The sequence below is a fragment of the Protopterus annectens genome, chromosome 4.part0, assembly GCF_019279795.1.
Source record: "Protopterus annectens isolate FY-2018-M chromosome 4.part0, PAN1.0, whole genome shotgun sequence".
Taxonomy (NCBI): domain Eukaryota; kingdom Metazoa; phylum Chordata; order Ceratodontiformes; family Protopteridae; genus Protopterus; species Protopterus annectens.
The window spans coordinates 1,726,395,412-1,726,419,780 of record NC_056733.1 but is presented as its reverse complement, the minus strand read 5'-3'; the positions used below and the strand labels follow the sequence as shown (position 1 = coordinate 1,726,419,780).

The window sequence follows — 24,369 nt, the reverse complement described above, 5'->3', positions numbered from 1 at the left end:
TCTTTCCTGAGTGACCCCCCCACCTGGGTTTCACTGCACAACGCAATTTCTACCTTCTCCACTGAAACTGGCTATCTTAACTAAGTAAAACCTCTGGGAAGCAAGAACCTGACTCCCTCCAGCTTTTCATTTATAATAGGTGAACTACAATTTAGTTTTTGTAAACTGCTGAGGCTTAATGGAGTATACATAACAACAGTGAAGGGATCTAGCCAATTGCCATTAGATTGGGCCATACTACTTTGAATCAGCCTTACACTCACACAGTGTTCCAGTCCCAAGCATTTACTTTTTAATTTGGTAAAGTAATTTTGCTCCCTCCTTATTGACTACATTTGCTAGTTTACCCCTAGGATACAATTAAAATTAGCCTGAAAATTGGTGTAAAATTTAAAAAGAATAAAACAAATTAAAGTGCAGCCAAAAACATTGCTTACATACAATCATACAAACCAAACCAAAAGCCCAAGGTAACTCTGAGTCAGTGTTAGCCCTGCTCCGCTCCCCTCCCTGTCCCCAAATTCCACCCACCCCCACTAGTGCTAAATTTAAACCAGACTTTGCCACTCCCCTCCTGCTAAGTACCAATCAGCACCTCACACATCATTGAGCAACCCTGCCCCCTTAACCCATTTCCTTCTCTGTCATTCTTGCACACCCTGTTAGCTCAGTCAGGCATCAAATTTGGCCCGCTCCCTATCAAAATGCAAACAAGCAAAAAACACTAATTACCCAAATGCCTATACTATTTCTATTTTACTATCTTACTGCCTATGAACAAACACTTGACCATGGTATTCACTACCCAAATGGTCCAACAGACACTCACAGCTTCACACATAACACCAAACACTTTACATTCCCCAGCACACTGAATATGCCACCATCTATAAAATACCACCCCTGTACAGCCACAAAACATAATCCTAAAGACAAAGACAATATAAAGCTTATAAACAAACTCCTAAAGCTCAAAATATCCTGTCACTATAACCTTATAACACATGGAGACATTCATCTCAACCCTGGTCCACCCACACCCAATAACCTCCACTCCCCTACCACAACCCCCACAGTCAAGCTACCCATGAATACTCCCACTAGTTCCCACCTATCATTTTACCTAAATATTAGAAGTATTAACAATAAGATTCCCAACCTACATGCCCTCCTAGCAGCCCACTCCCCAGACATTATGTGTCTTACAGAAACCTGGCTAAAACCCAGTACTACTGACAATGAGATACTACCTCCAGGATACAATATTCACTGATTAGACCGTGCTACAAGGAAAGGAGGTGGGATAGCAGTCCTTTACAAAAATACTCTAACCGTTAATAGAAACACCATTCAACCTCTCCAATTCAATAACGCGGAACTCCTCATAACCAAGCTACAGATTAACCAAAACAAACACTTGAACATCATCTGTGCATACATTCTACCAGGCAACAACCTAAATACCCTAGCAGATCTCCTTTACTGGTTATCCACTACCTATCCCCAAGAAACCATAGTTCATGGTGATTTTAACACTGAGTGGCACCCCTGCTTCTCCGACCCCCCCCCCTCACTCATATAAACTTATCTGGGTTTAAACAGACCATAACCTCTCCCACTAGGATAAACAAACCAACCAACAAGGAAAGTATCCTGGACTGGATCCTAGTTAATAACCAACCTCAACTATACACAACTGGTACTCTCCCTAATGACCTCAACAACCATTGTCTAACCTATATCATAAAACATAAGGCAAGAAACCCTCACCAGCCCAAATATAAGACATTTAGAAACAGGAATAACTTTGATGCTGCTATATTCCAAAATGAATTAAAAGCAGTTGACTGGTCAAAACTAAAAAAATCTAACATTAGAGGAGGCCATAGATCACTTTAACACTAAATTCCTAAGTATTCTTGATTCCCATGCTCCAGCACGTATAATAAAAGCTAGATCAAATACAGCACCATGGCTCACAAAAGATACCGAAGCTAAAATCAAAACTAGAAACAGAGCCTGGGCCAGCTGGAGAACAACCAAAGCCCCACTTGACCATCTAAAATATCGTCAACTCAGGAATGATACAAGAAAATCTATTTTACTGGATAAAAAAATATTCTACCAAAATCTCCTACAAAAACACCACAACAACCCTCAAAAGTTCTTGGCAGGTATAAATCAACTACTTTGTCCAGGTCACTCCACCACCCCAACCCCGGCTAACTACATCCATAGTTCACCAGAGACCATAGCTAGCACCTTTAATAACTTTTTCATTGAAGCAATCCAAACCCTAGCAAATCAACTAACCCCCTCTAACTTAAACCACATGCCTAGTCTACCTAATAATCACCCGGAATTTAGCTTCCAATCAATCCCCACTAGTTTTATCAAAAACTTCTAAAAAAAAACTAAAACCACACTCACTGCTGACCTCCTCCCTGCAGAGTACCTACAAATAGCTGCAGATGCCATTGCATATCCAATATCTATCCTCATCAACAGAACCTTATCTGAAAATGCTATCCCCTCCCTCTGGAAAATATCTGATGTCATCCCACCTCATAAAGGTGGCAGCTTCTCAGACATATCCAACTATAGACCCATTGCCATTCTTTTCTCACTAGCCAAAATAATGGAGAAATGTGTACACAAGCAACTAATGCAATACCTTTCACAGAATAACTTACTATCTGACTTCCAGCATGGTTTCAGGCCATACCACAGCACCACCTCAGCCCTCCTTTCCTTTACTACTGCCATAAACCAAAACAGGAATGACAATAGGCTAACCTCTGCCCTCTTTCTTGACCTATTAAAAGCCTTTGACATGATCAACCATGAACTTCTCATTCTTTCACTAAAATCTATTTCCCTCAACAAGCCCGCTATCCAGTGGTTCGAGTCCTACCTGACTGGTAGACAGCAGGCAGTACTATGGCAGGGCAAACTCTCCAGCCAGTTACCTCTCACACTTGGAGTCCCTCAAGGCTCCATACTAGGTCCACTACTCTTCTCTATTTTTATCAACAATCTCCACACTGCTATCCCTAAAGCCTCCTGCATTCAATACACAGATTATTCCACTCTCATCTGCTCAGCCACCTCCCCATCCGACTTGCAAATCGTAACCCAAAATACATTTAACACTATTGAGAACTTGCTCACCAACCAACGCCTACTTCTGAACCCCAATAAAACTAAACTTCTACTCTTCTCTCCCACTGGTAGATCCACCACACTTTCCTTCTCTGTCACATCTAACAATGGTACCACTATTTCCCCAGATAATCACACCAAACTGCTAGGGGTTATCATAGACAATAATCTCAAATTTGACCTATAGGTCAACAAAACCATACAAACCATCAATAAGAAGCTTGAATCACTGTATAGAAACAAGACATTTTTAACCCCATTGGCTAGAACTGCTATAGCCCGATCACACCTACTCTCTACTCTTTTATATGCCTTGCCTGTACTCTCAAACCTCAACAAATCCAAATTAGGTAAGAGCTGTCCCATAGCTACAATCATATTGCCAGATTTGTCACTGGCTCCACTTATAGAACCCACCACTGCCAGAACCTTAAACAACTAGAGTGGCTAGAACTGCCCAGCTTAATTCAATTCAATCAACTCTTAATAGCGCGCAAAATTTTGTACCACCCTGAGGATAGGGGGATGGGAGGGTGGCCTAATGGTTAAGGTGTTTGCCTTACAAACACAAGGTGCAGGGTTTGAGTCTCACAAGGGATAATTGGCTAGGCTTAAAATGGCTCGCAAGGACAGTTAGCTTAGTAGTTACCTATGAACCTTACCTATGAACCTATGATACCCCCTCACTTAAAAAATATTATTAAGCCATATAGCAACCTAAGATCCCTACGGTCACCTGATAAACTACTGGTTCAAACCCACAAAGCTAAAAACTCTGCTGGTGAATCCCTGTTTGCCAACTTCATTGGCAAAACCTGGAATTCATTGCCAAACTATATAACCCTACAATCCTCCAAAGGTCTCTTCAAAAAAACCTCAAAGGTATCTCAAAGTGAATTGGCTATGCTCATGTACCAACCCTGATGAAGTTATAAACTAAAAGCATTTTCTGCAATTATCATAACTTGTAACTACATCACCAAGCTCTGCTTCCAATCTGATGTCTCTTACTTTTAATTGTCTGTCCATGAGAATTTTGAGTCCATACTAGGGGGCACTAATAACCAATTGTATATAATCACTTTGTTTTTATAATTGTTTGCTAACTTCTGTGTAATCTATGTAAGTTTGTCTATGTGGAGCTTTTCTCCCCAGGCCTCCGCTGAAAAAGGATATGTATCCAGTCAGACTATCCCGGTAAACAAATATAAAATAAAAATAAATAAATAAATAAATTTCAGCTAGTCTGTTAGCATTCTGCATATTTTACTTCATGTGGCAAAGCCTCTGTACGTAAGCACCATAAAGCAAAAATTGCCCATTGACTCTGTAACAGTAGGTAAAGCCTATAGTTAAGAAATTGTGTTACATTTGTATAGTAATCCTGAAAACATAACCTTAAAATCAGGTTACTACATCTGTATGTGCCTTATGAGTTTAAGAAGTCACTTCAAATGATAAAACCTCTTACTTCCTTACAAAACATGAAATATAGTATCCAAAAAATAGGTTGCTAAGGCAAGTGAAATCAGGCACAAGTATCAGCCGGTAACAAACAGTTTAATAAAGCGCTTTTCATCTGCACGTTGTACAGACTTCTTCAGACAAAATACTCAACATAGAAAACCCTTAAAATAATTAAAAGCAGTTATTCTAAACCAATCATATGCAGTAATTAATTAGTGAAACATTTAAAACCATATTGACTACTCATTTCCATAAAAAATATATACACAAAGATGACTCATAAGACTACAAACTACAAGCTCTTCAGAATAATGTTGATGGCTTAGGTTACAAAAAACCTTAGATTTTACATATCCTTAAGACTTTTAACATTGTAAATTGATAAACACAATGAAAAATGATGTCTTAAATAACACAAGAGCATCAATACGTGATAAGTAGAAATAAACCGGATAATGCACTCGCTAAGCATTTATCCAAATACACGAATCATAGTTTTAGATTTTTAGTATTAGACCAGGTGACTACTAATAAAAGGGGGGCACCTATGCCATTACTACTGGAGGAACTAGAATTAAGTTGGCAAATAAAGCTTGCATATTCCCCGGCTTAAATGAGTCGTGTTCGATTAGCAGTATTTTGAAATTGCAGAGTTTGAAAAGGTAAAAGCTGAATGTTACTGGTTAGCTTTCCTGTTTGTCACTGGTAGATTGGTTTTAGTTATTCAATTTTTGATTAAGTTTTGATTACTATTGTAATTTTAGATCATAATTTTAGATAAGTAGTCATGCCTAAAGGTTTACTATTTGAAACTCATTTTGAGTTTTATGTAAGGCAGTGCATACGCTTGTGCCTGTGCCTTACTTATGTTCTTGTGTTATTTAAGACGTCATTTTTCGTTGTGTTTATCAATTTACAATGTTAAAAGTCTTAAGGATATGTAAAATCTAAGGTTTTTTGTAACCTCAGCCATCAACATTATTCTGAAGAGCTTGTAAAGTTTGTAGTCTTGAGTCATCTTTGTGTATATATTTTTTATGGAAATGAGTAGTCAATATGGTTTTAAATGTGTTTCACTAATTAATTACTGCATATGATTGGTTTAGAATAACTGCTTTTAATTATTTAAAGGGTTTTCTATGTTGAGTATTTTGTCTGAAGAAGTCTGTACAACGTACAGATGAAAAGTGCTTTATTAAACTGTTTGTTACCGGCTGATACTTGTGCCTGATTTCACTTGCCTTAGCAAACAATTTTATGGATTTGTTTAGTGTGTTTGTCCCTTAATTCACATGAAATATAGTATGTCCTGCCTGGTCTTTGGTGACAGTGCAAGTCACTGCAGTCACACAATGACTTGTAAAGTATATCTTTGCTTTCCACATGTACATCCTCATACACACACACACACACACACACACACACACACACACACACACACACACACACACACACACACACACACAAGCACACGCACACACAAGCACACACACACACACACACACACACACACACACACACACACACACACACACACACACACACACACACACACACACACACACACACACACACAAATCTGAAATGACTAAGGAAATTAAATCTAGGACAAGATGAAGCTTCTTAGCAGTTCATTTCATATCCTCCTGTAATAACCTTCTAGCCTGTGACAAATACTTGTTTTGTGTGATTCTCCCTTACATTACAGCTCCATTTTATGATGTGGTTTCCATTACAGCTCCATTTTGTGATGCAGCACCACTAGGAGCTTATGTCTTATGCAAGAAATCTGGACAAACCTAGACAAAATAGGGGGACAAAAGCCCAAAAATAGGGACATATTTTAAATATTGCTGTTATAAACTGAGAAAGATGCTAGAGTAACAGAGTTTGTTTCAACATACAATTTCGGAAGGATTTGAAGTTGGAAACTCAAATGTATGTCATTATTTAGTGACTTCAATCCTCAGATCATCCAAGTGATCAGTCAGAAAACCACAAATTTTATGAGGAACTGACCAAGAATATGAGCCAAAATCTGGACATTCTGTAAAAATCTGGACAATTGAGAGGTATGGGCTGCTATCATAAGCTGTTATACTCCATTGCATAAAACAGGCAAAGCTTCATGAAATGTTTGAATCTGGTTCATAGATTCATAAGTGTATGCTAGGCTGATGACAACTGGGCCCCTTATAAGCCTACCCAAACAACCCAAATGTGACCGACACATTTGATTTATATTGGGGAGATTCGCTGGCTTCCTCTCTCCATCAGAGACATAGGGGGCAAAGCAGGTTTGAATTTCTGATTACTTATCCATTGGTCCAAGTTGCACTTAAATGCGATTATAGAGGAACTCTTCTTCACATGGACGGGGAACTTATTCCAGAGAATGGGAATTCTCTTAGAAACTTATCTGTCTCTCCAACATGTCATATTTATGCCGCAAACAAAATTTAGGTCTTTTGATCTAGTAGCTGAGATGCTGTTTTCATGAAAACAGGGTCTAAAATGCCTCATACACCAGGCAAAGATCAAGCTGTGGTGGTGGTGCTGCGGTAGCATTGTCGCCTCACAGTAAGACGCTGTCTGGTTCGATTCTCAGCTAGAGTGTCTTCTGCGTGGAGACATGCGTGAATGGGCGTACCTTCGTTGAAGGTTGTGCATCAGAGCTGGCAACTCGGTATTTAAAAATCTATTGCCAATCATTAGCAGACCGGAGTTCCGCTTTGGCGACCCCTAACTGGGAAAAGCCGAAAGACACAACACAACAGCACCAGGCAAAGATCACCTCTGAGAAGGATGTATGAAACCGAGTAGAGAGGCAGGGCTTTGAGGCAATCAGCAATGGACATTGTGTTTATTCCCTGAGTTCTTTTTATAAGGAACCTTTGTAGACATTCCAGATGTTGCCTGTATTTGGTTAGGTACTCACCCAAGTGACCAAATGCAGGCACAAGCATGTATGAAAACAAGTTAATCACCAACTGAATATACAGCACAGAGTAGTAGATTGGAAGCCACAAGTAAATAATGAAAAAAACAAAAACAAATGCCAAATCAAACCAAAATCACTTTAATAAACAAATAAATGTTAAGTGCCTTCATCCAAAATACAAAACTTGAACTTTATCAGAACATGCTGTGTATGCAACCAAGTGGACATTATACTCTATGATGGTTATAATGAGGACTGAATACAGTGGTACAGTGGTACAGTGGTAGATGCCCTTACTTATAAGTTGAACATAAATGTGTTTTTTGTTACCTTGAAAACATGTTGCTTGAACGCAATGTTACAGTATACTTGAGTTCTCAGATATCTAACTAGTGAATCAGCTTTTAGGGGTGTTTTATTTTACCAAGATGTCTGACTTCCCAAAAGGTACTGTAATACATTTCTTTGTATTTAGAGTTAAGTCATGGCTTTGGCACCAAGTGTTTGTCTGTGTTAGACCTTTTGGTAGGTATTCTCATCTTAGGGGGATTCAATGACTGCTCCCAGTTTGTAATCATCTGTGAACTTGGTCAGCTAGAGACCTTTGACATTGCCTTTGACCTCCAAAAAGTAGATGCCAAAGAGTAGCAGGTGCAGCACAGAGTCCTGAGGGATGCTTTGTGGAGGTGACTTCACTGATCCTAACCTCTTGGGTCCGATCAGAGAGCCAGCTAGCTATCCAGTGTGTTACAAAGGAATTATGTCTAGTTTTGTAAGTTTGTTGACAATACCTGGGTGGGGTATTGTATCAAATGCTTTAGCCAGATTTAGGTAGGCAGTATGCAACACTTTCCACTCATCTTAGTGATCTTTTCAAATAAGTTCATCAGGTTCAGTAAGCATGACCTTCGATAACAAAGCCAAACAGGCATGGATCCAGCATCTGGAGGTCTGCTATGTCTTTGTTGATAATTTCCATGATTATTCTTTCCACACATTTGCAAATAAGAGTAGGTAGAGTGATGGCTCTGCACTTTCCAAGATTTGTTGAAAGTCCTCCCTTATGAAGAAGGGTGACTGTCACAGCTTTACATTCTTGTGGCATGAAACCTATTTTATGACTGCAATTAAATAGTGACTTCAAGGTTTTAGACTGTTTAGGAGGCATCATGGTTTATTATTAGGGCCCACTGAGGCAGTGTTCTTGGCATTATTGAGGATTGCCTTTACATGAAAGCTGGCTTTGTTTGACTTAATTAGCCCTCTTAGTTGCCTATTTAGTTTGATAAGACAGTGTTTATCTTTATGGGAACTACCCTTCCTGATTTTTTCCATATTTTTTCCTTTTATTGTATATCCTGTTTAATCTGGGATGCCACCAGGGCAGTTTGTTTCTGTGGCTAGTTCCTTCTGGTAGGTACAGCATTTATGCAGCCATTGACATAGTAGTACAGAATTTCTTAGAAGAATTCAGTATAGGCTGCTGTGTTCTTTGGGTTTGGAGGACCTTGAATTTTGACAAACCATAACTTAATAAAAGGTAGTTTATCTTGGAATAGTTCCTGACTGTTACTGTTTTTACTGGGGTTACAAAGTCGATTTTGAAAGAGACAGTTTTATGCTCAGACATGACATTTAGGGGGGTACAGCATTCTCCCATATTTGTGAGTGTGAGGTCCAGTATGTTGGAGCCTCTAGTAGACATTTTCACTATTTGGTCAAGGGTGCTTGCATTTACAAAGTCCAGGAATCTTTGTGCCTGTAGATTTGAGGCCATGAAGGACTCCCTGTTTGTAGAGGGATAATTAAAGTCTCCCACGAGTAGAGTGCTAAGTTGGATGGTAATTGTTTCCAGTAAGACCAAATGTGCATTGTGAGTTTCTTGGGGCATGGAGGTGGACCTATTGCTGGCTGGATATGGTACAGGATTTTGTCTATGGAGGTTTACATGTGGAAGAACTCCAGCATGTCATTATGTTTGACCAATAGAAATGTATGCATGTTATTGATGTATATCAAGACACCTCCACGTTTAGTCCTTGTCTTTGCAGGTACTGGTCTAAAAGTGAGGATGTCACTAAAACCTTGAACTGCTGGGTTATTCTCTGCTGCTTTAAGCCATGTGTCAGTAACTGCACAGATGTCTATATTCTTGAGTGTGAGAAGGGTTTTGAGGCAGTGTATTTTTTATTTAAGCTCCTGGCATGGAGCAGTAATACCTTAAGTTCAGTTGAGTTGATTTTACTATGTTGGTATGTTTGTCCCGGTCCCCTTCAATAAATACATCACACCGAATGACATTTTACGACCTTTATTAAACTTCCATAAACATGATTGTTAACTAATATTTATTAACTTCAAGCAAACATGATACAGGTGAAAATAAGATCCATGTAACATTCAAATAGGACAGCGTGACCCTGCTCATACTGATCAGTAAGCAGCATCCATGCTTTCACTCACTTACTTATGAAGCAGCGTACCACCACTCACGTCAGTTACCATTTATTGAATTACACCTCCAACCAAATAAACAATTTATCTCCGCTTGCTTATTTACTTATCAAGAAGCGCAACTGCCCACTTTCATTCTCAACTTATTGAACTGAACATCCAAAACCAGAGGAAGAACAAAAGAGGGCAAGCCTGCCCCTCTTCTCCACCCTACCCAAACTGAAAATAACAGCAAACCCCACTAAAAAAAGGAGAGGGGGAAGGGTAGCAAGTTCACAACAAAAATCTGACTCTTACCCCAGTTACACTTGCCTAAAACCCTATAAGCCAATCCCTACCCTTACCTCATTTCCTCCCAAATATCCCTCCTTCTCATTTAACCCTATCCTCCCCATATTCTCTTAATTCCTGCTACTCTATTTATCTAGCCCCACTTCAAGATGTCCCAGGACAAATTTGTCTGTTCCAAACCTCATTTGTCCTGGTCCTTTCAATAAACACATCACACCAAAATACATTTGATGACATTTACTAAACTTCTATAAACATGATTGTTAACCAATATTTATTAACTTCAGCCAAACAGTATATAGGTAAAAATAACATCCATGTAACATTCACATACAACAGCATGACCCCAGTCATCTTGATCAGTAAGCAGCGTCCATACCTCTACTTGCTTACTTATGAAGCAGCATACCACCACTCACTTCAGTTACCATTTATTGAATTATACCTCCAACCAAACAAGCAGCTTGCCTCTGCTTGCTTATCTACTTATCAAGCAGTACAAATGTTCACTTTCCTTCCCACCTTATTGAATTGAACATCCAACACCAGAGCGGGAACAGAAGAGTGCAAGTCTGATCCTCTTCTCCACCCACCAGCCTGACCAGGCTGCTCCCCCTCTCACTGATCACACTTCCCACAACCTAACCACCATTAAAAGCATAAGTCAAACATCATTCGGTGTACCCAGTCTTGCCTAACCAAACTGTATCCAAACCGTCACCTTTCAAATCCCTATCACATAAATAACAAAATTATTCAGTTACCTAAACAGCTAAAAGCCAATCACTGATCCCTCTCAAATGCTAAAATCCTTACCAGCCAACTAGACAACCAAACACTTAACCCACTGCCACCTGAAACCATGCCTAGGCAACTGCATACCCTCACATCAGATTGCAGCCTCATTTTACTGCCCAGTGAATATAATAACCACATAAAATCTTTTTTTTCAAATTCCATTTTATAGCAATCTTGCCATCACATCACAGACCCATTATACAGAATGGGACACTTAAACCACCATCATGGCCTTTACCAGTATGATCCCAAATGCACCACAAACAGTACACTAAGCCAGGTAAAATTAACCAAGCACAGTGCACCACCAAAACATGAAGATGCCCATTGTCACCAGGTCATACAAGGTCAGTGACATGTCAACACCATCAAGCATGCAGTAAATTATGCCAACCCTGTCTCCCGTGAACTGCAGTAACTCGAAGCTAAATCCTCCTTCACAACAGAAATCACCTAGCACAAAAGCCTGAACCAACTTAATGCAACCTGCTAATCCCCTACCCCTGAAGACTGCAACACTACCTGACCCATTCCAAGGAAGACCCCAACTATGAATAATACAGTGTGAAATTCAATCCTGATGTTCCCCACATAAGATTAACAAAAACAAGATATTACCTTGTGGCTGCAGAGAAGGAAACAACTAACAACCAAACTCTATATTTGCCTGGACTGCTGGAAACAGTGATCTCCTTTCATACCATTCCATCAGCCAACACATTCCTCAGCCACCTCTCTCTTATGTCAAGTCCACATTCCTTTAGCCCACCAAATAATGCCCACACTGTACACCCACATCTGCGACCTCAGTGTAATCTGTAAACAACAAAATGATTGAATAAATTTAGTTTCAGTTTTACCCTTTGAATTTAGCTCATGAGTAAAGGTAACAGACTAAGTTCCAATATGTCCAAATTCAAATACCAAGGAACTTGGAAATCAAATTGTCTTAATAACATCAGATTTGAAAGGCAATGTGCTGTACAGTCTTGAAAAAAATATAAAAAAAAATAGCCAGTTGTATAAAAAATCATTATTTGACTATTTTGCACAAACACCATTCATGTTACCTCTTTGTCCCACAACTCCTTATGCGCATGACACTCCCGTTTGATCTTGGTTTATTTTATAAAGAAAGAATGGCATGGATGGTATCCCATACCTGCACTACAGATTCAGTAGGATCTATCCCATTACTATCAGGACTGCTGTTACTAAATCCCCAGTTTATTGTTGGCAGGAGGCAGTTCTCTTCAGTTAACCCTTTAATTTCCTTAATCCTTCAGTTAATCCTATGAAAGTGCCACAGATTTTCTGAATCAAAAAATTGGAGATATGCATTTTGGCTTAATGGACTCAGCAAGACTGAAATTAGAACTTTGTGAATAAAAGCTGGTTGACTTGCATTATTTGCTTGAAAAGTAAAACTCTGGTTATTTTATAACTCACATTTTAGCCATGTTTGGCATGTTACATTGTGTATTTGCTAGAAAAGTAAAACGCAGGTTATTTTTATACCAACTCACATTTTAGTCATTTGGCATGTTTTTCAATAAGCTATTTAGTATAGAATTCTGTTACACAGTGTAAAAGGAAAATCACAAAAATGAATGTCAAAAACTGCAAGAGCTGAAAATGCATACCATACAGGATGTAAAACTACTGATTATTTAATATGCAAAAAAAATGCGCAGTACAAGAGCTGTTGTGGAAAGTGAGATCTGTGAGGACAGCTCTGTTTGAAAAAGGGCAGCAAAATAAGTCGCTTAATAGAGTATTAATCTACTGACCCTTACAGGTGCCCATACACACTCAACATCACGGGGAGCACAGGATTCCACCGAAAGAAAGAGACAGAAGTCTGCTTCAACTCCTCCATGAAAGAGAAAACATGAAGTCCGAGGAACATGACAAATGGCATAAAGGGGAACATGAAAAACGAGACAGAGATGGACGTGGCCATCATCACATCAGGAGTCATTTTGTAGGTGAGTTCATATGTGATGAGTAACAAAATGGCATAAAAATGCTAATTGGTGGCATATGCACTTATTCTTTTAGTGATATCATCAATAGAAAAAATAAAAGTAACACCTACTTGGTAAGGGAATTAGTGAAACATATAAAATGGGCAAATAAAGCATACAAACTCATGATGTCAAGGGGCTTTTTCAAATATTAAAACAAGGAAGACTATGGATCCACTTTAGCTACCTCACATTTACATAAGTAATAGTCCAGTTATATCAAATCATATAATTAAATTTGTATAAAGTAGGGATTACAATGATCTGTTCTGTCTAAATGTTGCTGTTTCTTTAGGCAATGCATTTTCAAAATAAGATGCAATCTTTAACCACTTAAGCTGATCAAACATAATATCGTAACCTAAGCTAACATTTCATTCCTTTCGGTAATTACTCATTGGAGCAATCTTCTTGCTGACACAGGATGGATGTTTAAATACTAGCAGTTTGTAATATGGTTAGTGTCAGTTTTAGAAAATATGGTCCAGTGTCCCTGTAATATATTGTAGGAGGTCCAATGGATAGGCAATTCAGATGACATTTTAGCAATACTGCAATGCTGATATCAAAGGAATTAAAATGGTGGCTGAGACAGACTTGTTAATGAAACAAAGCTTAGGGGATAAAATCTTTACTTTCAGAACATAAAATGAAATGTGTGTAAATATGAAAACTAGAAACTGATCAAACAAATTACTATAGACCCATATGAGAATGCAGCTGTAGAACTGAAGTATAAAATAGTATAAGCTTATGCAAGCATATTCAGCTAATCTGCTCCATTTTTTCAGAAGTATCTAATATGAACAGTTTTTTTTTCCTTTCATATTTAAGCGAATTTCTTTGAACATTATGAAAGCAAAGATGTGTCCTCTAACCTTTATTCTTTAACAAGTCAGACCGGGCCACTACTTTTATCTCCTTTGTTACCAGTGTAGCAAAATGAGCTAGATAACAGGTATGGAGTCCAGGAGACCACTGACGAGTCTAGCACAATTTCCTAATTGCCTAAAGCACTGTTTAGTTAACTGACTTGCTCAAGATCACACAGTAAGGCAAATGAAGTTTGAGGGAACCAAACCCCTATACCTGAGAAACATCTTACTAACCGTTCATGAACCTTAGTTTTGTACACTGCTTGTGACAGCTATTTGTTATTCATACTGCCGATGAAAAACTACCTAGAAAAAACAACAGACATCCTTAAAAATCTCACAGTGACAACGCTGAATATAGAGACTGTGATGGTGATCCTTTAACAAATGCAAAATTATTGATAAGATTGCTTAAAGGCATCCCTAGAGGCTTTTCCAGAGAGGAGGATATAAAAAAGAGCAACTAGATGATCTGCAATAAAACATATGCATGAAGCAGTCCCTACTATATCATCAGCAGCAATGCAGGCCATAGATTTCATTAAGTGTTTCAGATCAGAAATACTGGTACAGAATGTTTTTAATATTTTCAATAGAAAAGAAGTAAAACTCAAATGTTTATCCAGTGTCCAAATAAATCAAAAACAAACAAACAAAAAAATCAACTGAAACAAATAGGACATGCTGGAGGGACAGATTCATAACCCAGAGGCTCCCTTCACTCTGGAATAAAATCCCAGTCCAGGTTAGGCAGAGTCCCTCGTTGACTCTCTTCTAGAGGAATCTTGATGAGTGGATGGGAGATCGTAGGTTTACCCCGGGTATCACTTCTGTGTCACTGTTAGACAGAGGCACAGTATACTAACCTCGAAAAAGGGCATAGCCAAATAAATTTAATATGGGTGGCGAAAGCCAAACACATTCTGGCTAGGCTTATAAATGCCCTAGGGCAGATAGCCTAGTATGAACCTATGAACCTATGAACTTTAGAGGGATTTTAGTAAACATTATAATTTCACCAGCTTAAAGTTCCACTAGTGCTCTTTACTTTCATTTTGAAAATTTTTAAGTTCATTATAAAAGATATCAAAAGTGGGACAAATTAGTTAACTGAAAAGTATTGAATTAGCACTAATCTTAAAATCACTGATGTGTTTTATGTATTAAATAATAAACTTTTTTCTATGTAGTTAATGAAAAGAATGGTTTTGAAAGTTGAGATATTTAGGAAAAAAATGCTATCCAAGAAAATTACTTTTATTAAAAAGGCTATTTTTGTCTTTTGGAGTATTATTTGATGCATGGGGTTGGGAAGGTGGCCTAATGGTTAAGGTGTTTGCCTTAGAAACACAAGGTCCAGGGTTCAATTCTCACAAGGGATAATTGGCTAGGCTTACAATGGCTCGCAAGGGCAGCTAGCCTAGTACTAACCTATGAACCTATGATGGTATGCTTTCAAAGATAAGGAAAAATTATTTTCTTCTGAAAAGGGGGGGGGGTGTAACATGTAGGTATATTTTTTTAAGATACAAGTACCTTAAGCTTCATTGAGAGTCTCATGGATATATCACATATGTGATCTGGTCCACTATACACTAATGCTCAAGCCAAAACTAAATCTGATGAAGCTGTCAGCATACAGCACGTCTGCCTCATTTCATTAGTCATATTTTTAAATTTCAAATGTTGTGCATGAGAGTGCTTTTTCCCCACAGAAAATAATATTTTAAATGCTTTATGTTTTTCATTGAAATTCTGTTTCAATGAACTGTGGTAGCTGAACTGTTAAAGTTTGTTTTGACTGAGTTACCTTAACTACTTCTGCAGAGAGCCAGTTCACAGTTGAATTTGGCTCTGCAGAAGTACTCTTCTGTGGAGAGTCGATTATCCAGCAAACTCATTGGAAATAAGGTTGCTAAAAAATGAAGGCATAGCTTACAGTTATGATGAAAAGTTCAAGAAGAACATTCTTAGGCTACAGGACAGCAAAGAATATTAAAGGCAGGGAATAAGCTTCAGTTATGCTTCGTGCTGATTCTCTCAGTCTGTGCATGAATATGTGAAACCCAATAAATTGAACTGCAGGTCCCTGAACACTCACACAAGCAGCATTTTTTCACAGGTGATTTACCTGTCTGACAAATAAATAAATAAAGAAAAGAAAATGATTTTTCAAGGAATCCCCACTCCCACCTCTCAACTCTTTAGTTTTTTCCCAGAATGTCCAGATTGTTGAAACCACATGTGGTCTGTTCCTCATAAAATGTGTAGTTTTCTAGCAAATCTCCAAGAATTAAAGTAATTAAATAATAACACATATTTGAGTTTCAGACTTTATATCCTTCAGAGAATGCATCATATCATAAAACATGTTATTGTAGCAACGTTTTAAGTTTATAAGAGCAATATTTAAAATCTGCTTCTATTTTTGGGGCTTTGTCACCCAGTTATTTTAATATTTGTCCAGATTTCTTGAGTTAAGAGGTTGGGAGGTATGTCCCTATGGTATGTGTGAGTGCCATAAATAAGAACCTAGATAAGTACAAAAATGGGAGATTTTCAAACAAGTCTGCGCTCCTTGCATCCCATCTGTTTTTTTCAGTGTTATACAAACTACATCTAAAAATGCTACCTTGATATCTTTCCACTGAGAAAAGCAACTAAAATCCTCATTTTCAATTTTCAGTCCTGACATATATGATTGCCATTGCATTCTGTGATGTATGGTTAGATGTATCTGTGCCTCTGAAGGTGTAACTCTATGATCATTTTTCCTTGTTAGACATGGGATGGATTAAAAATGAGTTTAAAAAGCTATTTATTGAGTAGCTGCTCCCTTTAATTATCATCAAGCTAAGATGTGAAAAATATTATGTGCCTATAAGAAACCCATCCTTTACTATCTGCTGACAGAGCTCTAAATGGTGTGCAAACTTAGGTGCACTTGTCAGTGGTGTCAGTCTCATGCATGTGTATTTGTCATGTACGCAGTATCCCGTTTCCCTGTGATTTATATTTCTGTATCATTCCTCTTGGTACTTCCCTTTGCAAAAAAAAAAAAAAAACATGCAACATCTGCTGAAAGTGTCTGTTTTATAAGATTCTACCACCCTTCACTGCTGCAAGAAAAGCATGTAATATCAAGCCAGGTTTGGGAATGGACTCAAACCTCTAGTAGTGCCGAATGGAACAACAAGATGATGTGGCTCTCTGCCAGCTTTCATATCCTGAGGAGAAAGCAAGAGGAAATACAATGCTTGGGTATCCTCTGGTAGAGACCAGGAGTCAGTCATGACATTTCAGCATTAATTCTGCAGGCAGATGATAGTGAAGACATGCTAAAATCATTGCATTAGTTGCCTTCCCAGCTAAGACAACAGACTGTCTGCAAGAAGAATGCAATAAGAATGGCAGCTCCTTGGCTCCTGTGGATCTTGCACTCCTAAGGCTTATTAGAACATTATCCAAGGGAGACACAGGTCCACCAGGTGAATTGTGACATCTAGGGTAAGGAGCAACCAGGGGAACAAGGGATGGGTGAGTGTGGAAACCAAGGGAAAAAGCATGTGAGTTTGTTCATGGTGTATGTTTCAAATTATTTAAATGGCTTAGACTCTGCAACTTCTATTAAATAATAGGTTGCAGTGAGGATTAAACCACATCACTAATATTAATCAATTAGCACTGCAACTGCAATTATAAAATACTACCCTGTACTCTAATTGAAAGATTGAAATTCTGAAGGCTTAAGAGGTGCTTTCAAAACTAATACAAAACTAGGGGAAAAGCCAAAGGGGATTTCTTTTTTGGAAGGCCCATTAATAAAATATCAGAGAGAAAGAGAGACAGTAGTAAAAAGATTAGCAGACTCACAGTCTGCTACAATTCAATAAAAAAGCTTACCCACTGTAGCACCAATGGTATTCCCAGCTATCTAACCCTGTTCATAATTGATAGGGTAGCTGGGCCTCAGGTAAATTTGCAGTTTCTTATCAAGTTATCTAAATTATATTAAAAACAATAGCAATAAAGTGCTTTACTAGACAGAAAGCTAATCAAAAAAGATAAAAGCAAGACAAATAGATATTCAATAAATATAGCCAGGGAAAGCAAAACAATTAAAACATTGAAAAAATACAATCATGTCAATTGCTTGCCGTTTCAAACATTCATCCATAAGGTTTTTAAAATTGTCTTTCTCAGAAGCCTTCTAGCTGCAAACCATCTTCATATTTTCTGGTTCACCAGGAATCATATATTCAGTCCACATAACGGACTGAGTGCTCATCACTCATTGCCCTTGGGGGGGGGGGGGTATGAACTATACTAGGACCTTGCCTCACATGCATAATGGCATATGATATGACCTCCCAAATCCTGTCCACAGTTCAGAATGGTCTCTACATTTTCTGCTTTAAACTAGTTCTGGCTGATCTCCCTACATCTTGTGTTCGGTGTGTCTGTTTACTGTAGCCCCATACAACTCATTTCCTTATCATTATAGTGTGTCACAACATTTTAAAAGAGAATGAATCACTTTATAGATTCCTGTTATGATGTGGTGGTGTGATACTAAAAATGCACAAGGCAGATCCCTATTCACCTACTTAACAGGAAGGGTCACTGATGAGTCTAGTATCTGACATGCAGATATGCAGCCGAACTCTTACTACCCATTCATGCCATTTCAGTTGCACCTCATAAGTACATTCCTGAAACAGCTTCCTGGATGTATTATCCATGAAAAGCATAGGCCTGTACTGCTGGATGACAACTTTCCACATTTTTGAACAGCAACAAAGTTCACAATTATGTTTAGAAATCAAGTTGTAATATTACCATTTTATAGGCAGGATTTAATATTACTGTTTACGTTAACTGATATTGCTGAGTCAAATAAGTCTGCTTTTAAAATGTAGCAGGCAATCGTAATATTTCACAAGAACTGCAATCACAGAAACCTTCATGACTATTGTAAAGATCCAAAATTTAGATTCAAAAGTAATAAAGAGTAGCTTTAAACTGTGAAATATGTTTACCTTTTCTCAAAACATCTTGAGGGTCACTACAGCAGGTATATTAAATCTTTCTATCTTCAGTGTTTACATGTCAGCACAATGGTCATAGGTTGTTCTTTTGCTAACTGTGTTCGCAGTATAAAATACAGCTTTGAGTCTTTTGTGGTGAACACAATCCCCACACCATGGAGAGAGAAATGGTACTGATACTCATTTCTGATTCACTTATTCTTGGGTAAAAGGATTGTGCTTCATTCCTCTTGTCTCAATATATGATGACACACTTCAGAAGGCTATGTTTTCCATCAATATGCTTATCGGAAAAAGGATTTTTTTCTCTTGTGGTGCTCACTTAGATGACTGGTTAAACTTCACAGTTTTTTGTCCTCTTTTATTCTGAATAAGAAAGAAATTGTTGGTTTGAACCCAGAGAGAGAGAGTGAGACAGCAGTAAAAAGATTTGCAGACTCATAGTTTGCTGCAATGCAATAAACCTGTTAAGTCATTTGAACCTTAGTCACTGAGTACCAATGGTATTCCCAGCTGTCTAACCCTGTTCATAATTATTGATAGGGTAACTAGGCCTCGGGTAAATTTGCAGTTTACTATCAAGTTGTCTAAATTATATTAGAAACAGTAGTGACTAAATTGCTTTACTAGACAAAAAGCTGGAGCTTGTTCCAGATTTGGGGGGTTACGTGAGAGAGATATCTGTGATGTCTGCAAATCTTATTTGTGTTGCAATATAGACTTAGCTCTGTTGAGTTTTGATTTTGGTTACTACTAGTCTTATAGATATGCAATATATCAAGCATTATTGAGTGATTTGCTTGTTTATAGGCCATGCATAGATATCATGTTGGATTTTCGGGGGGGGGGGCAGGAAGAATTCTAGAAGCTTTGTGTAAATTAATTTCATAGGCAAATACTAGTTTTTAGGCTATTATAAGCCTAGCAACTAACTAGGGTTGCCAACTGTCTGGAATTCTTCCAGATTGTCTTGAATTAAGGGACACTGCCCAGAAAATGGAGACTGCCTTTTCTGGACAGCGCATTGTCTGGAAAAAATAAAATCAGTTGTCTCTTGACTTCTTATTGAGGTTTGCCTCTAAATCAGGTGAAAGATGCTGTGCTTTCCCTGGCTCGCACTCATTGTATGATTGCACATTATTTAAAAGCCCCTTAATGTGAGCCAGATAGGTGGTGCTAAATAACAGTGGTTGGTAGTACTGTAAGTCTTATTAACTGTTGAACGCTTGAAAAGCAAAGGGATTTCAGGTGCTCATGCAAAGGGCGTGATGACAGATGCTGATTGACGCTGGGGTATTTGAAGTAGGTTTCTGCCAAACGATTCTTTTACATTTTGAATGTGAAAGTTAAGTCTACCTAATTGTTGTTTTCTGCTTCTTTAAGGCTGGTAGACTTGTGTTTCTTTAAGATAAAAAAACTGCTTGATTCCTTCAGGTGGTGAACTAGAAATGAAGCATTTGTATTCATTGTGTTATACAAGCAACTTGCATTATGAATTACAGGTGAGTTGAGTGCTAGGTTTTGCAGAATTTGTCTTAGCCTAAAAAAAATCAGACCCGGTCATGGAGGATTTGTTGCATTTATCACTTTGGGGTATTTCAGCCTTTGTTTATCCTAAAATGTAGAGCAAACTGGCTTTGACTGTAAAACACGTTTATATTAATGTGACGGAATAGCTGCAGATCTAGATGATTCCCATAAATATTAGAGACACAAGAAGTTATTCAAGGTTATATTGTTAGGTTTCATATTCTGCTGAAAACAAGGTGGTTAAACAGACTACATGTAATTGATGTTAATAGCATTACATATGATGAATGTGTTAACAGGAATAATAGTAAAGGTTGCTTGTTATGCAACCTACCTCTCAACTGTACAGATTTTCACAGACTGTGCAGATTTTTGCCTTATGTTTTTGGTCTGTTTCTTATAAAATTTGTAATTTTCTGGATTTTTCTGGCAAATCAGTGAGGGTTGAATTTTCTAAATAATGGCAGTCATTTGAGTTTCAGACTTCATATCCTTCAGACAATTTATGGTAACACAAACCCCTGAATTCTCAAAAGCTTAGAGTGCTGCAGGAGCTCAAGCAGGCAATATGTCTGCCGTGCGATACAGGAACAGCCTGCATGGGGCGTGCACGTGCGCTCCTGCACTAATCCTGCATGGACTAAGCCCTGGTATGCAAATCACCCCATTTGCAGGAGAAATCTATGCAAATAAGGTGATTTTGCAATCCAGGAAGCATGCAACAGTCTGTGTAAGACTAGTACTATCTGCAGAAATGTACTTGATTAGTAACCAAATGCATTTCTATAACGTAGTAAGCATGCCAATGGCCAAGTATAAGGCTATTGGCATTACAAAAAAAAAAATACAAAAATCAACATTTTTTTTTTAGCTGATCTCGGCTGTTTAAGCATAGGGCAGCAGGTTGCAAATGGGATCGGGGGAAAAATAATAAAATAAACCTAAAATAAGCAGTCTAACTAAAATCACTATTCTGCCATGCAAGTCAATGACAAGCAGAAGACAACTTGGCCAGTGAGTAGTGGTTGGCTAAGGGGAGGCTGAGTGTGAGACATGTAACTATGCATTAGCAGGCAATCCTATGCAAATGAGAGCAAGGATAGTGAATCCCAGTTTTCCCCAGCATATGAGTCAGGTCCCAAGAATGTAAGAGGAGGAATAGCTTGGTGCAAGTCTAGGAGTTAGGTGAAATCATGGGGGTTGTCAGGCATACTGGAAGCAGATTGAGGCTCTGTGGCTCGGGTTTGCTCCTAGCTTAGCACAGCTAAGCTAGGGGGTGTGTCTAAACCTGCTTAGCACTCTTTACAAAGCCTAAGTGGGTGTGTGTGCTGCACACCGGGTTTTACAGGAAGAAAAAAGAAGTAAAACCAGGAAATAGCAGCAGTGTGCACATTTCAGCTCTCTATTTGCATGGTGCGCACACGGGCTTAAACAGGAAGGCAATGGGAAGGGAAAACAGCAGTAGGAAGGTAATCAAGGAAAACTAGCTTAGCTGGCAGGTGAAATATATCAGAGTCAGCCAATTACACAGGCAGCAGACCAGCCCAGCCCAGAACATGACTATAAACTAAGCAAACACCTTCCCCTCTGTTTTTTCCCCACACTCTACACCACCGGTGTATACAAGTGGGGAGATTTTAACAAACAGACCTACAAAATGATAAGAGCTATAGCAGGCAACATAGAACAACATGTGCAAGAGGCTGAGGTTGGTGAGGATGTAAATGCTGCTGAACAACCCACAGTGAGGAGACGGAGAAGAGTGTACTGAACCAGGGAAACCTACCAGGGGCTACACGAGCTGGAGATAATGGAGTGCTTATGGGTGGACAGAGGCCTCTTACAGCAAATTGTTGAGCTGTGCTGGCCACACCTTACACAGCAAACTGACCGAGGGAAACTCATCCCAGTGGATACTGAGGTATGAGTAGGCCTAGGAATACTAGCCACAGGTACCTCCCAAAGCTAAACTGGGGATATTATGGGGCTCTCACAGGCATCAGCATCCAGAGTATTCCCCCAGTTCCTGGATGCCATGTCAGCACATGCCAGTGAGCACGTATATATTTCCTCAACACCCATGAGGTGTTGACCAGCAATATGCATCTCTTCCACCAAATAGCAGAATACCCTGAGGTAGTGGGTGCTATAGGCTGCACACACATATGCATCAAAGCACCACCCGGTGATCAGGGTAGGGCCTACATCAACTGCAGGGGCATCCTCTACATCAACTGCCAGGTTGTATGTGATGCCCAGGACATTATAATGAATGTGTGCGCTGGATGGCCTGGAAGCTATGATGATTCCCACATATAGCATCTGACACAGCTGTACCACAGATTTTCCAATGGGGACATCCCCTACGATCACCTAGTTGGGGATGCTGGTTACACACTGGAGCTGTGGCTGATGACACCCATCAGAAATGCACACACTCCTGAACAAGAATGCCATAATGAGGCACACAGACAGACTAGACTTATAATCGAGCATGTGTTTGGGATGCTCAGGTCATGGTTCTGGTGTCTTGATACAGCAGGTGGAACCTTGCAGTACTCACCAGCTACACGTACCCAAATTGTTATGGTATGTGCCATGCTACACAATATGATCCTGTGGAAACAGCTGCAGCAGGAACAGCATGGGGCAGGGCCACACAGCTCCCCACCAATGCCAAGGCCTGCACAGACACAGAGTGACTCAGAGGAGGAACAACCTGAGCCTGCCCCAGTAGGCAGATAGAGGCATGCCCAGTATGCCGAGGCTGTGGCAAAGAGACAGTGCATAGCACATACACTGACACAGTAGGGACCCAGGGAATGACACCTCTCTGATTCAAACATACAGCAAAAGGGATGCCAAATATGACACTACCTGTGTTCAACCATATATAGGGAGTGTACTATGTGCATCCGACATAGGCAGCCTTCCAGCACCATCCGCAAGTCTGGCACACCCTTAAAGTAAGTCAATCAACCTACCAATTGCCAAATGGAGTAGAATGTGTCATTACCCATATCTATGGTATGGATGTGAGCATGCAAGGGAATTGGGAGGCTGAATGTTAACTCAGCAGACAGTAGACACCCATAGTGGCACCATGACATGTGTAACACATACTGGGATCACCATAGTAGCCAGTACTGCAAAGGGTGACACAACCCACTGCTGGAAATGTGCTGAATGACATGTGTGTCTATATGACACAAACATGTCAGTCAGGGCAGTTCACATACACAACAACAGTCTCAGCCAGCAGGACAGGTGTAGACAAACCCAAACAGAGCCTGTGCCATGGCCCCAGAATGATGGCTATGTTTAACCTCCCCCCCATGCTACATAGACAGACTACAGCAGGGCAGGCAATGGGATGTTAGTTCTGAAGGGTAGGAAGTCAGACAATAATATGTAGGGCAACCAAAGCCACGATCTGTAGTACACTGGCATGCCTATAGTTAACAATACAGAATGAAATGGAGTACCTGACATACCAGTACAGTCATAGCAAATATGTACAAGTGTCACGTGTGCCCCCCACATCCTACATAGTAATGTAATAATGGTCAGGTGTAGCCCCCCCCCACTCCTGTGTAGAGCTGTAGAAATAGACAGGTGTGCCCCCCATGTAGTATTGTAATAACAGTCAGGTGTGCCCCCCCCATCCTGTTTAGAAATGTAGAAATAGTCAGGTGAGCCCCCCACCCTACATAATAATGTAATAACAGTCAGGTGTGCCCCCCCAACCCTATGTAGAAACGGAGAAATAAGACAGG

At 39.3% G+C, this 24,369-nt stretch overlaps 1 protein-coding gene across 2 annotated transcripts in view; it reads left to right on the top strand.

Moving 5' to 3' along the window:
* The window catches only part of F12 (coagulation factor XII), a 921,608-nt gene that overhangs the window by 73,124 nt on the left and 824,115 nt on the right, over positions 1-24,369 (top strand). For both annotated transcript variants that reach the window (XM_044069447.1, XM_044069448.1), the window contains exon 2: positions 12,912-13,101. In XM_044069447.1, coding sequence (XP_043925382.1) covers positions 12,912-13,101 — 190 coding nt within the window. The remainder of the gene's footprint in view (positions 1-12,911; positions 13,102-24,369) is intronic.